The sequence below is a fragment of the Cavia porcellus genome, unplaced genomic scaffold (genome assembly GCF_034190915.1).
Source record: "Cavia porcellus strain 051 isolate PalLab524CR breed Dunkin Hartley unplaced genomic scaffold, mCavPor4.1 scaffold_6, whole genome shotgun sequence".
Taxonomy (NCBI): Eukaryota; Metazoa; Chordata; class Mammalia; order Rodentia; family Caviidae; genus Cavia; species Cavia porcellus.
In genome coordinates, this window is record NW_026947489.1 from 99,147,233 (window position 1) to 99,164,505 (window position 17,273).

General features: G+C 40.8%; 1 protein-coding gene across 4 annotated transcripts in view; it reads right to left on the reverse strand.

Annotated features, from left to right (window-relative positions):
- Positions 1 to 8,579: 8,579 nt before the first annotated feature.
- Positions 8,580 to 17,273, reverse strand: part of Insc (INSC spindle orientation adaptor protein) — a 132,356-nt gene continuing 123,662 nt past the window's right edge. For all 4 annotated transcript variants that reach the window (XM_013148100.3, XM_063251851.1, XM_063251852.1 and 1 more), the window contains 3 exons: positions 15,662 to 15,817; positions 14,409 to 14,485; positions 8,580 to 9,174 (listed from right to left, as the gene is read on the reverse strand). In XM_013148100.3, the coding sequence (XP_013003554.1) occupies positions 9,046 to 9,174; positions 14,409 to 14,485; positions 15,662 to 15,817 (362 nt within the window). In that variant the 3' untranslated portion in view covers positions 8,580 to 9,045. The remainder of the gene's footprint in view (positions 9,175 to 14,408; positions 14,486 to 15,661; positions 15,818 to 17,273) is intronic.

Genomic DNA, 17,273 nt, shown 5'->3' on the forward strand with positions numbered 1-17,273 from the left:
TATTCCTTTATGGAATTTTCCATGGACTTCTATTTAGATTCCACAGTTTGCTCTGAGGGTCACATACATATACGCACATATGTATACACACACATTCATAATAAAAATCCTCTAATTTCTGCTTCTATCAATCAACTCCCACTGTTAGGCTGGGGATATATCTCAGTGGCAAAGCGCCTTCCTGGCAAGCACAAACGAGGTCATGAGTTCAATCCCGGTACAAAAAAAAAAAAAAAAAACCACAGTTGTATAAGAAATATGGATAAAAGTCACAGTGAAGGAGACAATAAGTCTGTAGACACAGCTAAAATTTCTATAAAAGAATCATTGTGCATATCTTAACAAAAAGAAATTTGAAAGTATTTGGTCGCAAAGGTTGTCAGTACATGAAGCCAAAAAGTAAAATGTCCAGTTTGATTTCTCTTTGGTGCTTTATTCTGAAACTAGAAAAAAAGGGTAGCTATTTTAGAGATTTTTTTCTTGGTTTTACCAGGAATTGCACATGATTTCTATTAAGTTTTGTTATTTTCATTCCTGTTCTCTATCTGCCAAAAATAATTTTCATGTATACTACTATAATTCTAACAAGTGAATTACTAAATATTGTTTATCTATGCATAAGTTGATTAATTGACATATAAGCTGTTTTTTCAAGTAAATACAATGTTTGAGATTTGCCAAAGGGTTTTACTTCTGCTCTTAAGATCATACATTGAGCTTTTGTGTACATAAGTCCAATAAAATGGACAAAGTGGGATGGTTATGAGCTTTGGTCAAATCCTGTCTTCTATTACTAGCTATGTGATCTTGGGCAAGACATAGTTTCTTTGAACCCCAGGTTCCTTATTAATAAAAAAGTACAAGTAATAACTGCTGAACAGAGTTGTTTTAGGACACTAGTGAAGTACAGCATTGGCAATGGCAGGTGCTCAAACACGGCAGCTATACTAGTGTTTGATCTCGTTTCTAGGATCAAAGTCTTTTCTACTTAATCGCTCTATAATTTTAGGCATGTATCTTTATTCCTGCATGCAGGATGTAGATGGTCTCCAAGTCCCTCGCAGGATGAACAGTCACTGTTTCTAACATGGGTCTAATCAGGAGCACCGTCTGGTCTAATCAGGCAACCTACACAGATGCAAAAATTGAACTTGCAGAAATTACTGTAGCTAGGGTCCTTGAGCACTGCCCATGAGGCACCATCCGAGGTATTAACACTTTTAACTCTCACAGCAATTTATGATTAAGCCACTGTCGTTATCCCATCTCACAGATGAAGCAACTGAGGCACAGTGGGTTACATATCTTGCTCAAGGCCACACGGTGAGTAGAAGAATGAAGATTCAAACCAAGGTGGTCTTCAGTTCCAACCACTGCATTTAACAGCTTTTCTGAGGGGACTGGCCCACCCAACACACACTCATCACCCTCCCATCTAAAATCTAGAGCTTGCTCATGCTTTTTCTTCCCTAACCTGCTACAGGTTCTTGTGATATGTTTTCTGGAGACCGAAAGCTATATAAAGAAGCTACTTGGTAGAGTATATGGTGCTGTCCCCCTTTCTTCCTAATAAGCTTCTGAAGTCAGATAGATGTGGGTTTGATCTCTACGTCACCATTAATTATTTGATTGTGGCAGTGCTGCTTAGTCTCTGCACATCTCAATTTTCCCATCTGTAGTAGACAGTACAAATGGGAATATCACTATTAACACCTGACTCACACTGGAGAATAAGAAGGAATGTAGTATAACATATAAGAATAAAAAGTAATACAGGGGTGGGCCAGGGATATAGCTGAGTGACACAAGTGCCTGCCTGGCAAGCACAAGGCCTTGAGTTTCATTCCTGGTATGAAGAAGAAGAAGAAGAAAAAGGAGGAGGAGGAGGAGGAGGAGGAGTAACCCAGGGGTAAAATGACTGAGTCATTGTTAGTTCCATTTTTTGGTACAAATTTTGAACAGAGACATTCAGCTAAGGAACAGTTGCTTCAACTGTCCCTTGTTCTGAGTTGTCAGAATGAGATTCTCCTTTTTTAGTACATATTTGTAGTTCATAATGTTTACTCTCCTTGTGTGGGGATGGCACATTTTAATTCCCTGTTCCACAGCCCTTCTTTCACCTCCTGATCCCTCCTTCTCTCCATCCTCTTCCCATTTGAAAAAGATCTTCCTATCTCCTATGACCCTTTATTTTGTTCTTTATAATTAGGGCTTCTCATAGATAGAGATCATGTGATATTTAAGCTCATATGTCTGACATTTCAATTGACATTATGGTGAATCCATATTCCTACAAATTATTCAAGTTAATCTTTCTTTATGGTTTAGTGCATATCCATTGGGTGGTCTGTGTTATTGACATAGGGGAATAAATCTCTAAATATGTCTGGGACAAGGGCATGTTCTCTAAAATTGAAGCACGAATTTGGGGACAATGGAGGTTAAGAGCAGAATATATTTATTAAGAGAACAAAGACTTCTGTCCAAGAGAGAGACAAAGGGATCTTGAGAGGGTTGCCAAAGACTCTGTCTTTTCTAGGGACATTTAAAGCACAACACCACAAAGTGAGGCAGGTCTGAGGTGGGGAAAACATGAGATCTCACAGGTGGGCGTGAGGTGGGACAGAACTACGGCCTACCAATAAGATTAATTGCTCAGTAAAATTGATTAAATTGGGGACAAATGGGAAGTGAGTCACTTAGCAAGCAGGGATTACATACAGAGCAGTGACTCTTCCCACAGAGGATTGGAATGATGACTTCTGGCTTCCTCGGGGTGATAGATAACTATTTAGAATACCAATCCTTAGGATTTGGACACACTTGCTTGATCTTTTGTCTTGAGGCCTGTCCCACAGCAGAAGGTGTCTGTCTCCACGAGAGGTGCAAGATGTCTGGGCTTCTGCACTGGCTCCTTCGAGGACTTAGTTCTGTCTGACTGCCTATAATATTTCTAGTTACCTCAGTTGCCTGTAACATTATGGCTTTCATCTAGGCCAGCCCTGACACCCAGAAGCTATTCATGTATATGATCAAGCTTTCAGCGCATACTCCCAAGGCTACTTCAAAAATGGTGGGATTTGGAGGGTCTCACTGGTTGAGGGAAAGTCATGTTATCCTGTCTGGAGTCAGACGTAGGGAGACGTTTTCTCAATTCTATGGATTATGACTGTAAATTCCATCCCAAGCTTGATATCATCCTTCTGTTCCCCTTTTAGATTCTATTTCAGAATTTCCATCTTTCTAAATAGCTTTATTTTCTTTTAAAATGACGTGTCAGTCTTGTGCTAATTTTTCATTCTATGTCCAATGCTCTCTTTTCTCACTCCTCTTGCTTTGCTCATTAAAAGGTTTCCTTTATGTGTAACACCTTCTCTTCTTGCTATGAATGACTGTAGTGGGTGTTACAAAAAGGCAGTGTTGGAAAGAATGTAATTATTTTGAGGTTTAAATACAGCCGCAGATGAGACAGGATGAAGCTGCAGGTCCTCTGAGGAAAGGATCCTCTCACAAAAAATCTTACAAAGGAATTTTAGGTGATGTCATTTGTGCCCCCAGGCCTTTGAATATGCTCAGTTTCCTTAGTCTTAGATCTTCCTTTTTTATTCTTTATCACTACTTAAATGAGAAAATCAGACTTATATGCTAGTGCTTCTTATACCAAGCAAGAAAACTCAAAGACCATCGAATAGTTTCATTAAGCAAATTATGTTTTTCTCTTCTTGGCATGTTTTCTTTAGCTTCTCTTTTGATCTCTTTTCCATGTAAATCAAACTTTGGTGATAATTGTCCTTTCAAGCATCATCTTTCAAGAACATGCAATCATTGGTGGCCCTCCTCTGTTGTACCTGGTGGCTGGCATGGCTGAAGATAGGGTGGATGGAGACTAGAGGGAAAGAGTGTTTCCAGTTCTAGATGCTTCATTAGGTGACAGTGGTGAATGAGTTGGTGAGTGAAAGTTTAGGGGTACTGATGCATCTAGAGCCATCTCTCTGTACTCTTCAGTCCTGCTTTCCCTTCCAAGCCCTGATTACTTAGGATTACGTCTCTCTGATTCTCTCAACACAGGACCAGCCCAAAAGAGGCACTGGTGAGAGATCAGAAGGTGGCAAGTAGGATATTGCCTGAGTATTTTAGTTCTGCTACCTCCCTGCCAGGATCAATGTCTCTGGGCACAGTTGATTCATGAGTACACACTATTGCCTCTCTGCCACGACTCCAGCTCTCAAATAGACTTCGGTAACACTGTTATTTCATTCAGTTCTTCTGCCCAAGGTTGGGAAGGGCTCACCACCACTTTTAATCTCTGCTTTTAATCTCAGCATTCTTCTATGCCTCCTTGAATTCTGCCTACCAGTTTTAAAACCAGTCTTTTACTAAAACTTTTTTATTTGAAACATCTGTGTTAATTTTTTTAACCCAGGTCTCTGACAGCAGGGACAGAGATGCAAAAGCTCTGAAAGCAGGAATCAGGGAACCAAATTGAGAGCAGAGCTGGCAGGGAACCCTGCATTGACCTGTGGTGAGTGAGAGAAACAGGGACCCTTCCATAGACTAGGAGGCTCCAACAGAGGACATTCTGGGACCAGGCAGACTAGCTGGAACAGGATGCTGCAGTGACTTAAGTCATATATTCCCCTCTCAAGTGGGATTGGTGGGAAGCGCTTGACCTGGGTAAAGCCGCAGACTAAGACCCAGTAGGCTAGCCCAAACTAGGTCCCTGCACCTGGCAGTGCACCCTAATGCAGTGAAGCCTTCAGCAGGTTGACTGACCTGGAGGGGCGGGCCCAGCATAGGCTGCCCAGGTCTGTGTCTCCCTAGTACACTGCAGTGGGCGGGAACACCTAGCCAGCATGATTCAAACAAACTGTAACCGACAAAGAAAGAAACTGAGGCTCCTATATATGCTTGTATGGAAGGAACAAAAAGTATTGGAAGAGGGAACAACAAGAAAGAGTCCTCAGTCCCCAATCCCGAGAACACTGCTCCAGGAAATGTAAATGCAAAGGAGAATAAGGACAGAAAACATGCAATATCAGGCACAACACCAATAGACATAAAGCAATATCTCCAGGACCTCATAGACAAGTTCAAAAGTGAAGTATTTAACCAAATAAAGCAAGATATAAGTAGAATAAAGAAAAGCTAAGCACCTCCCAAGAAAAAAACAGATGGTGGAATGGAAGAACAGAAAAAAAGGGGAGAAGTATTTGATGGAGAAAATTGAGAAAATATGGAATACATGAAGTAGGTTCAAAGAGATTACCAGGAAACTAAAAACTCTATTGAAAGCTGGCATAACAGCTTGAAAGAAACTAAGGATATATTATCTGAACTGGAGGACAGATTTGTAATGTGGGAGTGTGAAAGGAAAAACTTCTTAAAACTAACAAGGAAACAAGCAGTAACAATACAAAGGCTAGACGATGATAAGAGGATCTATAACTTAAGAATTAAGAATGTAAAGGAAGAAGCAGGGATACAAACAAATGAACTGCAAAAGCTATTCGCAGAAATAATCAAGGAGAACTTCCCTAATATGGGAAAAGGTAAAGATACTCAGATCTATGAGGCATACAGGACCCCAGCTACCTACAACCCAAACAGAACTACACCCAGGCATATAATAATTAAAATTCCAGAAATCCAATATAACAACAGAATATTAAAAGCTGTCAGAGACAAAAAACAGAACACTTACAAGGGAACATCCATCAGAATTACAGCAGACTTCTCAGCACAAACCATCAAATCACAAAGAGGGTGGGGTAAAATAATTCAAGCTTTGAAAGACAATAACCTCCAGCCAAGATTGATATACCCTGCACAACTGACCCTAGAAATTAATGGAGAAACAAGGTGCTTCCAGGATTAGGAGGAATTGGGGGAATTTGCAACCACCAATTCAACTCTACAGAAAATACTGCAGAACATTCTAAAAAAGAAAAATATCAAGATTCCAGAAACAGTGGCAGAGAGGCCATAATGAATGGAGCAGAAAGCAGAATGAAGAAGACAAACTGACAACTAATGACAGAAAAAAAGCTCAACAGAAATGAGGCAGAGAAGGTTGGATGGTATGAATAGCTTTTTTGAAGAAAACAAGACATCATAATAGTGCTGATTTAATATCTCCTTGTTTTGAAGTCCCATCAAGCTTTTGTTCTTCTGTCTCCATTGGTCTTAACATGTTGTATCTTGCTGGATTTTATTATATGTGATAATATAAACAAAAACTTTTATAGACAAGGAGATAATAACAGAAACCATTGTTCATTTTCTGTTAGTTGGTTCTAAATACCCTGTAATACTGTCATTCTCTTCAATGGTTTTACATTGTCTTGATATGTTTGATGCTACAGTATATGAAGTTATACTCAAAGATTTCAAGGAAAGAGACACTATGGTAACTACTTTTATGTTGGGATATCTGGTGGTGAAACACTATTTTGCTTAAATGGTTATGTTTTGACCTGTGCTGTTTTGCTGTTATGTCCTCTTTTATCTCAATCTCCTTTTTTTATTATTTACTTTTGTATTTTTATCTTTTTAATTAAGGGAAAAATAAAAATAGCAAGGTATATTACAGTAATCCACTTTGATTCCCTATTAACTTGATTTGAAACCCTGTATTGCTCTCACCATCTTGTTTTGACTGATTTTCCTCTATTCTGTTTTGCTTGATAGTACCAAGTTTGAGAGTATAGGGAACAACTGTGAAGACAATAAGATTCACTATGATGCCCATTCTGGTTTGACTATTATCTTTTGAAGTCTTGTAATGTATCCAATGTTTTGGTTTTATTGGTTTTGTTCTTTACTGTTTTGTTCAATTTTATTATAACTGATGATATAGGCAATTCTTTTTAAGATAGCAAGAGGCATTATGGTAACCATTGTTGATCACCTTGTATTCTGATTTTACATTATGTACTATGTCCATCCTTTTGATTTGACTGACATTGTTTTGTTATGTCACATTTGGTTTTATTCTCTTCAACAAAAGTAATAAGAACTGTGGTAGTAATAAAACCCAAAATGTGTAATTGTCATCGTAAAAAAGAGAGGAAAAGAAAGTGTCCTAAAGGATATAACTGCATGCATATTTAAGTGTATAAGATAGATAACCATATTACTGAGTTTTTGTTGGATCATTGAACAGAACTGTTTGCAGTCTCACTGTTTGAATGCCCACTTTATATGCTTTAATTTTGTAACTCGAACAACTATCTCTAAGATGACAATATAAATCTATAAACTAGTGATTTCTTACTGTTTATCTTTTTGAAATTGTTTTTTTTCTCCTTAAATAAAATTTAAAAACTGAGATATCTGGCAAACATTTTCTCAAAAAGGAACAAAATGAGGCTGTCTCTTCAAGGAAAATAACTTACAGTAATTCTGCCAATAATAAAATTTTGAATTTTCAGGCTTGATAGCTTCTCAATGTTTAAAGACTTTTCTGATGAGAGCAGCCAATATATTAACAAAAGGCATTTATTGATATGATAGCTCAAAACTGAGTGTCCTATATCAAAAATTTCATTCTTAAAAATAGAAGCTTTCAATATGGGTTCAGAGGCTTTAGTTTGAACATAGAGTTTGCCATGTATGTGCTACCTCAACTCCATTGTCTCATGGAGAGACAGTTTCTTACCTATAAAAGTGAATATATAGGTACAATTTAAGACAAGTATTCAGTACAATCATAATGCTATGCAAGTGTTTTCTATTATAATCATCTTTATCATTTTAGATGAAAAGACTTTTCTTCATAAGACTTTAAAGCAAAGACTCTGGTAGGAGACATTGACAGGTTCAGACCCTAGCACTACTTATTAACAAGTGACTTTGGGTGAGTGATTTAATGATATGATCACATGTAACAATATATGTAAATATGCTAATTAATAGTCATGTGATTATTGCAAGGAAAAATGAGATAAGGCATGTTAGATGCTTAGCCCAGAATCTGAAACATTAGAAAATTCATTTAGGCTAGTAACTGGACATTCAAGAAATGTTTCTTGAACTGTACAAAAAGCATTTTACAGCATCACAGCAGTAGAACTTTCAGAAGGATTCCCAGATGTTTGTGATACTTTCAAGCAGTGATATTTGAAAACCGGCTCTCTAAAGAAAGCAAAACCTTGATTTGTAGCACCTGCCTTTTGCTGTTGTGTAAATACTTCCACCATGACCATTTTCAAGCTGCGAGCATTAGATCACTAATCACCAAATTAGGCAGGAATTCTCGTAACTGTTCCTTGTGAGCCAGGCTAAGCCAGCTCCAGCACATCCCCATTTTCAAAAGTCCTTCACAAGAGAAATCATTTTAAAAGCTTCATCCTCAAATTCCATTCATTTGTCAATAGGGGAGGTCACAAAGCAACCTGAGTTTCTTGGGTCTTTGACCTCATTATGATTTCTCTTTAAATCACTTATAACTTGACACACTTATGCAAACAAGACAACTCTATGCATGTGCAATAACTAAGAGGGTTTTTGTGGCATGAAATCTTGGGAAACAAGAACTTTAAAGATATGATTTAACAGAAAAAATCAAGACACAGTTTGCATGATTCCATTTATTAAAGAAAAACCTTTCTTTCCAGTATATTCTGTCCAGCTGTGGAATTCACTTTAAAGTTTTTAGGAAATTGATTCTAACTTTAAAAAAACAACTACTGGGCAGTTAAGATACTCTGGTTCCAACATTTTAAAAAATTAGGCAAAATTATGTAGTGAGAGTAGAGAAAACAAGATGAAGTGAAATCATCCATGACAATCTGTCATATTAGCCATTATGCATTTAAGCTTCTGCAACTGAAAAGTCACAGAAGTCAAAAAATAGAAACAAAAAAGATCCCCACAGACCACCTACTGTTTGATGATGTTGGTAGAAGATTTCACCTTCTATTTCATGTAAAAAATAAATTATGTATAAATATGGAGATGAGGAGAGGCGGTACACACTCTGGTGCTTCACAGGTGTGCATTCAGAGGGGCAGGAGAACAGGGCAAATGCATTTCCTCCCACACCAGCTACACAAAACTCTCCTCCATGTTGCTGCAGAGTAAGAAGGAGTCCACAAGCCTGGGTTGGACCAGCTGCTGGAAGTCTGAGTCCTGGAGTCCTTCGGGGCAGACCCCAGCCAATCGACGCAGAGCAGCCTGGAGAGAAGACAGGAGAGATGACTCAAGTAGAACCGGGCCCTGCTTAGAGGTATGCATTTACTTCAGCTGCCCTGAGAGATACAATTCAAGAAATGGTGTGTTTACCAATCTGATTTGATCATCATTTTAGCTACCTGGCACCTTAGTGACAATTTTGGTCACCTGGTCACTATAGTACCCTATCACATGGATGCCTGGTTTCATTTGCACCTTGGTAAATGGCATCTGAAAGAGGTCATCTGAATGATCTTAATAGTGGTCTTGCCATCTCAGTTCTTCAGTCATCTTAGGAACCTGGTCATTTTAAAGATCTATCATTTTAAGGATCTAGTCAAATTAACAGCATATTCAAGCTCAAACTGTGCGCTTCCTAGAGACTGAAATTGCCAGAAACATCAATGGAATTACATTATTGCATCTAGGTTCCTAGACTAGCCTTGAAGCAGAAAATGCTATTTATTTATCCATAAATTCAGTTAAGTGTTACACAAAGCACTTTGGGATGGGGAGTTAAAAAGAAAGAAAGGGAGAACAGAGTCAAAGCAAAACTAAGATTCTGCAACTCAACAATTCAAATCCAGCAAGAAGGGTGAGCAGAAGACAGGGGCCGGCAGAAATGAAATCCACTCCTCACTCCCTTCCTTCTCCTGAATGCCCAGCACGCTAAACCTGCATGATGGCCATGAGCCCTGGCCCATACACTTCCTTGTGGCATGCAGTTCCTCCCCCTCATCTCTAACCAGCAGGTGCTGTCATGTCTTTCATCATGTCCTCCCTGTGAAACCTTCCCTAGTTGCCCTGAGACAGAGACGGTCCATCCTCTCCTGTGCATGCACAGCCCGAGCTGAGCTCAGCCCTCTCACACTTGACTGCAACAGTTTTCAGATGTTTACCTCCCAAACTAGACTCTCAGAGCCCCAGGATCATGTTTTATATTTCTGTGTATCTGTAGCAGTCCGCACAGGATGTGACACCCGTTTGCTGAAAAGAAATGAACAAATGCAATGTTTTAAAGCTAAGATCTACTGATAGACCTGAGCTATAAATGCGAGCTGAGCACCTACCTAGACCTGTTCGTCAGTTAACTGAGACAAAACCCTCAAAATGCCAAATGGATATTAATTCCCTCCCTCCTACTGAGCATACACATGACAGAAGGTGAGGCACCTCCTCACACACCCTTGGGAACAAAGAGAATAGAAAAATACCTGGAATGATAGGACAAAGGAGGGAATATCTACAGAATATCTACCTTTTTCATAGTACATTTCTCTCCATTGGAATCATGAGAAATAAAATACCATGCTGCAAGATACCATAATCTTTACTTTAGAAATACAGAAGCTGAGGGGCAGGGTGGGGGATGATCTCAAAATCACACACCAGCCCAACTCCTACTATACACACAGGCAGAATGCTGCAGTCCTAGGACATGAGATTAAGGTTGGAGTGAGCACACAGCAGGGGAAGAATGCATTATCTAGACAAGGTAGGTAGTCTGTTGCTAAGCAATCAGGCATAGGAAGTGAAAAGTTTGCCCTCGCTCTTGGAGTCACAGATGTTGTCATTTCTAAGCCACAGCAAGAAGAAGGAAGATGTGTCTCTGTGCACAAGAACAGGTTTTGAGACATTAGTGACAGGAAACAGACACCCTCAGGATGTCTCTAACTATCAAGTCCTGCCTTTGCTAGGACCTGATTTACTCTAAGAGCCAACAAGGCTAAACTCCTAGAACTTGTTTATTTCTCATGATTTCAATGGGGAGAAATAATCCCACTGATGTCACAGTAAAAATAGAACCAGAGAATGTCCTGCAGATGAGGCTGCGAGGCCACCCATGCATTTTGCTTCTTCATGGGTAAAAGTAAAGCAAGGCTAGGGGACAAAGAAAGACAAAGAACGGAGGAGACTCACCAAGAGAGAAAATAAAATAGAAGACCACCAGCATGATGGGGGGGGGGAATACAGCAACAAAGAAACAGAAGATGAAGAAAATGTCATAACAGAGACACAAAGAACAACTTGGTGAAAGAAAAGAGATGAAGCAAAAAAGAAATGTGGACAGATAAAGAGGACAGTGAAAAAGAAAAATAGAGAGCATGGGAAGAAGGAAAGGAGAAGAGGTGACCCCAGAAGAGAGAGAAGGGAAGAGCCACAGCAAAAGGAAAAGAGAGAGAAAGACAGACAGAGAGAGAGAGAGAGAGAGAGAGAGAGAGAGAGAGAGAGAGAGAGAGATCAACTCAGAGCACGCATTCCTCAGCACCATCAGGAGGCTCCCCCTCCCAAGCTTTGCTTTTGTCCTCTGCTTTCCTGGAAGGGTTAACAGCCAGTCATCCCAGAATCTCATTCTCAGACAATTTGAAAACACCCAAGTATTCAAGGAGCCCAGCAGCCTGCCGACAGCTGCTTCATTAAGGAGAAATCAATTCTGTTTGCAAGTGGTGATCTGTGCTGCCACTTTCCCAGACATGGACATGATAATTGAAATTTCCTCCCTCCAACTGAAGAGCCTTTGAAACTGGAAATAAAGCCCTGGAAAGAGCAGGAAAGGTAACTCCCAACTCCATCTGCCGTGCCAGCCTCCAGGCGGCATCCATCCTAGCAGCCAGGGAATCTCCCTCACTCCATGTTGGAGCCCTTCTCAGGCCAAGCCATGGATATTCACCAACATTGCTGGGTGGAGATGAGGGACAAGACTTCCAATTCCAAAGTCAAACAGTAAACAGGCCACTAAACTCAAAGTCCTGTGGAAACACACAGATCCAGGAAAAGGCCCTTGCCCTAAGAATATTCTAGGTTGTAAGGGGGAGAAATACAAACACAAATCCAACTTGCTGTCAGTAAACTGACAGCAGGCCCACAGAGAGTAAAGAATATGACTGCAAACAAGATGGTTTCTCAAAAAAAAAAAAAAAAGCCCATGGCCTCCAGAGCCAAACAGATATGTGTTTGAATTCCAAGAACACAGATAATAAACCTGTCTCTGTGAGACATTATAAAATCCAAGAGGAGAGGTCCAGGAGCATACTGTACACTCCCTGCTTTGTACTAGAGAGGCTTCCTGGAAAACTTCAGAGAAGAGAGGGATTTAGGTGGCAGCCTTGAACAGGAGCCTTGAACAGTCTTGGAAAGGAGTTTAATAAAGAGGTAGTTGTACAAGGACATTTGCTTGAGGCAGGACCGAGTGCACACTCCAGGGTGTTCTGGTTGGCACTGCTGAACAGCACCAGGAGACAGAAGTTATTGGCCTCAGGGGAAGCTACAGCCAACGTAAAGGGCTGACTGAGCAGGGAGACAGGAGACCACAGATAGTAGGGAACCATGGACAGATCCATGGACTGTAAATCAGGATTAGAAAAATTAATTCAGCAGCCACATGGAAGATCAATTAAGGAGGAAGGACATCTCTTCTGTATCTAAAACTTGACCATAAAACCAAAGGTAATCCCTTTTCCACTTGAAAGCCCCTTGGGCAATTATGGATACCAGCCAAGCATGTATTTACCTTCAAACTTACAGTAAAACTAACAATACTAATAACAACCCTCATATGTAAAAGAAGCTGACCAGTCCCCAACTGTTTTCGATACTCCTGACATTTGCTCAGGGCTCGTTACATCTTTTGGGGTGCAAGAGTGATGAAGATAACGGTAGTCAGGGCCAATCTGCATGTTCATGTCAACTATTGATTTACTTACTAGATCAAGCAAGTTACATCTTTAATTTCATTAACTGCTTACTGAGACTTTGCCTTTCCTTGAGTTGTCAATGTAACAATAAACCGTAAGACTTAGCAATCTCTGTATGTATTCATCAGTAGAAGTCAGAGATATTTTCACATCCCATTAGAGATGCTGGAGATATCTTTAAATATCATGCACAGCCTTTGCTAGCCAACATAAAAATATTTACTAGACCTACCACTAGGTTAATCTAAATTATTTGATGTGTTGATTTTAAAGGTCAGGTGTTAAAAATCCTAAGTACTGAAATACATTAATAATTATTTAACATAATTGTTTTCCTTTTAAATTACATTATCGTATATATTATTTTATGCATTTCAAACATTATTCTGAGAAAAAAAAACGGACAAAGGCACAAAATAAGTTAATAGAGCCCTGCATGTCCCAGAATAAAAGCTAGAGGGGAGCAGAGACTTTTGTATGTTTTCTTTTTCAGTTACATTCCTATAGAGAGTGGCCTCTAAAATCATTCAGTAAGAGTTCACTGAATAAAACTTATAGCACTTTGACTTAGCCAAAGTGACACAGTTCATTAATGGTGAGTGTGGGCGAGGTCTGCCTACTTATAAAGCACTGCTATTTGTACAAGTGCACAATGACCGTCAGAAACTCCCAGGAAAGAGGTGAGCTAGCTTAGTTTGAAAAATAATGGGGTGAGGAGAGGACTCTGCTATGGCACTGCTAGAAGGTATCTGAAGATTCATCACCTCGCCCTTGTATTCTTTGGCACACTCTTCTGAAGGTTAAATAGCCCAGTTTATACAATGACTCCTCAGCTAGTCCATGTTTCCAACCGGAAGTTACTCTGCTCTGGGCTTTGTGATAGCCCCACAGGGAGAAGTAGATAGACAAGCTGCACATTCCCCGTCAGCCTCTGCACCGTGCTCATTTGATGGTGGACCCAGGCATCAAGAAGTTGGGGAGGAACCTCCCAGTATGTACTTGGTTGGGTTCAACATAAATAACCTGGTGGCTGGCTGAATAATCCTCTCTGTCCTATCATATTTCTTCCTATCCTATCCCAAAAAAGAACAGGAGCTACAGTGTTGGAAGAGCCTAGGAGAGGGCGTGCCTTCAGAAGGAAAAGCAAGCTTTTCTCATGACAGCCACTTTGGAACAGGAAGGTGATGTGATGTCGGTATCCTGGCTCCCACGTCCTGTAGGCACCAGGATTTGGGTGCCCCCACCTGGCATTCTGCAAGCTTACTACTCTGCTTTTGAGCTGCGAAGATGCCCCAGAATCTAAAACACTGCTAGAAGGACCAGTTTCTCAGTATACACTGTTCACATATGTGGTCTTACATAATTTTCACTGCAATTTTATTAAAGGAAATAAATATTATAATTACCACTATTTTAGAAGAAAATCTAAGCACACAGAAGTTTAAGACTTATCCAAGCCAACCACAGCATAGCCAGCCCTCCCAGCCTCTGGTCTGCTCTTCCCAAGGTCAAGCCCAAAGCTAGGGCAGCCTGAGAACTCACCAGGCAGGCTACGAGCACAGCGTCACTGCTGTTCCTCTCTGATGGGGATCTGCAGAGCTCAATGAGACGGGACACGCCTGTAGAGACACAAGGGGATCAACATGGCAGGTGGAATCCTGGCCAAGCTGATCCAGGGGTGCTGGCCTGACTCACACTCAAGGTCCCACTGCCCCACAGCCAGTGAGAAAGGTTTGTGTGGTGCAAACTTTCTCCAGTTGTCATCAAGAACAGGAACAGTTAGAGCATCAAAGCCAAGTCCACCAGTGCCACAACAGTGACCAAGACAGAGTTTAATTAAAATGCAGCCCATCTTACCAAGGAATAAATTCTGGTTTAGGTACTTCTGCTTTTATTAGAACTGTGGTTGTTTATATCTGTGCCAGAGAAATTTCCAAGTGTATTCTTTTACTTTCTTTTTTCCAGTTACTTATTTCATTCAATATATATATATGTATATATATATATATATATATACATATATATATATATATGACAGTTAAAATTACAGAATGCTACAGACTCCATTAATGCATTACGGGGCTTTGCTGAGGCAAGGTCACCACACCACAGCGGAAGCCTCACCTCCTTGTTAAAACAGTCAGCTAAGTATAGTCCGCTTCCCCTATCTGCTGAGTGTGCTTAGAGCTTCACTCCTATGATAATCCAAAACAGACAGTTTTTCCATATCTGTCACCCCTTGAGGCTCTAAATCCCTGTGGTCAAGAAAGTGTCATAGTCAGTGTCATTGCCTGGCATCAGAACAGAACTCAGCATATTGTGAGTGCTCTGAGACCATCTCTTAGGTAAGCAAATGGCTAGCAATGTGACAATGAAGAGTAATTAAATTAGTGAATTAATCAAATGTTCAGCAGTGAATAAGTGAATTAATGAACAGGTAAATGACAATGCACAAATTAGTACATGAACAAATGAGTGGATCAATGAATGAATGAATGAATGAATGAATGAATGAAATGAAAGTGTGAATAAGCAAAAGGCATCCTAATTAACACAGAATCCACAGGTGAATTACTTTGTAGACCAACTTTTCCCACTGCAAGCTCTTCCTCTCCTTTGCTTCAGCCCCAGATTACAAACTAAGCTAGGGCATCCATTCTAGCATTTCCCAGAAGCCAGAGGTTGGCCTCTCCCCAGCTACTCCTGTCCTGTGCCCACTTATGCCACTGTGAAATTAGAGTCACTCTCATCCCCAACCTGTGCACACCACTCCAGCCACAGCCACCATCACTTACAGCTGAGCCGCACAGCCTCCCGTGCCACCTCTGGGTCTTGGCTTAGACGGGCCAGGGTCACTGCAGCTTTCTGCTGGACTCTCTCACAGGCTGCCACTTCAGCAGGGGTCCCTGACCGTGGCTTCTCAGACAGCATCCCCATGATGAGCTGGACCCCTGAGCAGGAAGCAATGAACAGTTGGTTCCTACTCCCAGCAGAGAGCCCTTCCCATGGAGCCTGATAGACACTACAAGGCTCATGCACTTGCCCTCAGATGCCTTAGGGGGTCTCAATCAGTGGGAGAAAGCTGGACAAAGTAACATCTATTCTTTACTCCATAGAGATGTGTCTGGTTTTTCATGTACCAAGTCACTAGCGAGGGCCATCTGGAGGACTCCTCACTTATAAAATGTTGTATGGCATTGTGATAAAGGCATAGTAAACACACAATCTCTCAAGCCTTCCAATACTGTCACATGAACGAGGTACTAGCATAATTCCACTTTGAGGCTCAGGAAGAGAGAAAGCACCTTGCCCACAGTTGCCCAGTTGGTATGTAAAGGAGCTTGTGCTGGAACTCAGACATGTGGTTACTGTCTGTGCTCTCTTCACCGCTGGTGCTGGTTGCATTTGATACAGGTCCCAACGTGATGAGGCCCCTGGCAGAAGAGGACCCAAGCCTAGGCTGAACAGTCACTAGATCAAAAGCTTTAGAGTGACTTGAGTACAGGTAAAGGGTAAGATTTTGGCCTGAACTTAGTCTAAGAAGGCTCCTAGCCTCCCATGAAGCCGTATCTGCCTTCTGCTGTGCAGACCATACTCAACACCTCTGCAAGCTTAGCTCCACCTACCCTTTCTTTCTGCAGAGGATGCCCCTTTTGCTTCAAATCCTTTTAACAGCTCCCACCCTGCAGGTTTATAGCTGAAGTCCACCTTTCGTGTGAGCTATTCCCCAAATGCCCTAATTCATACCCACTCTTTTAACTGCCAGTTTAGAATTCAAACCATGCGTGGCCCTAAGATGTACTGTGTTTTTTAACTCATATAGTTTCTAAAAATGTTTAAATTTTTTTTCACCTTCAAACTGGGAGATTTCTGTAAAAAAAAAAATCTAGATTTCTGATTTCTAAACAATGACCTTCTAAGCTTATAAAAATAGACCCGCATTTCAGCATGTCAAGTAGGTTATTATATCTTATTCTTGTTAAAGTGAGTTTCTCCTGTTAAAGACTCCATGGTGAGTCCTCCTCATGGGTTTCCATTACCTGCACGGATCCCATAGGCATTTAAGTTTGCAAACTGTGACTCAGCTCACGGGCTCTCAAAGCTCAGCTTGCACAACAGGGTTTGCCTCATCTAGACCTGGGAGGCTTGCTGTCTCCTAGTGGCCTCTGGTTGCATTACTGCCATGAGTGATCCCTTAAATCCTCCACCTTTTTAAATGGCCCCTTCATAAACTCTCTTTAGTTAAACCCTGTGAGATGTGAGGCTCCAGTGCTTCCTGAAAGAACAGACAGGTTTGGTCATGCTTATTCTCCCCCAGGTACTCTCCCAATAGGCACATGGTCACCCTTACATCATCCCCATCAGGTGGGCACTGTTCCCATTTTGCAGATGGCAAGACAGAGAAGT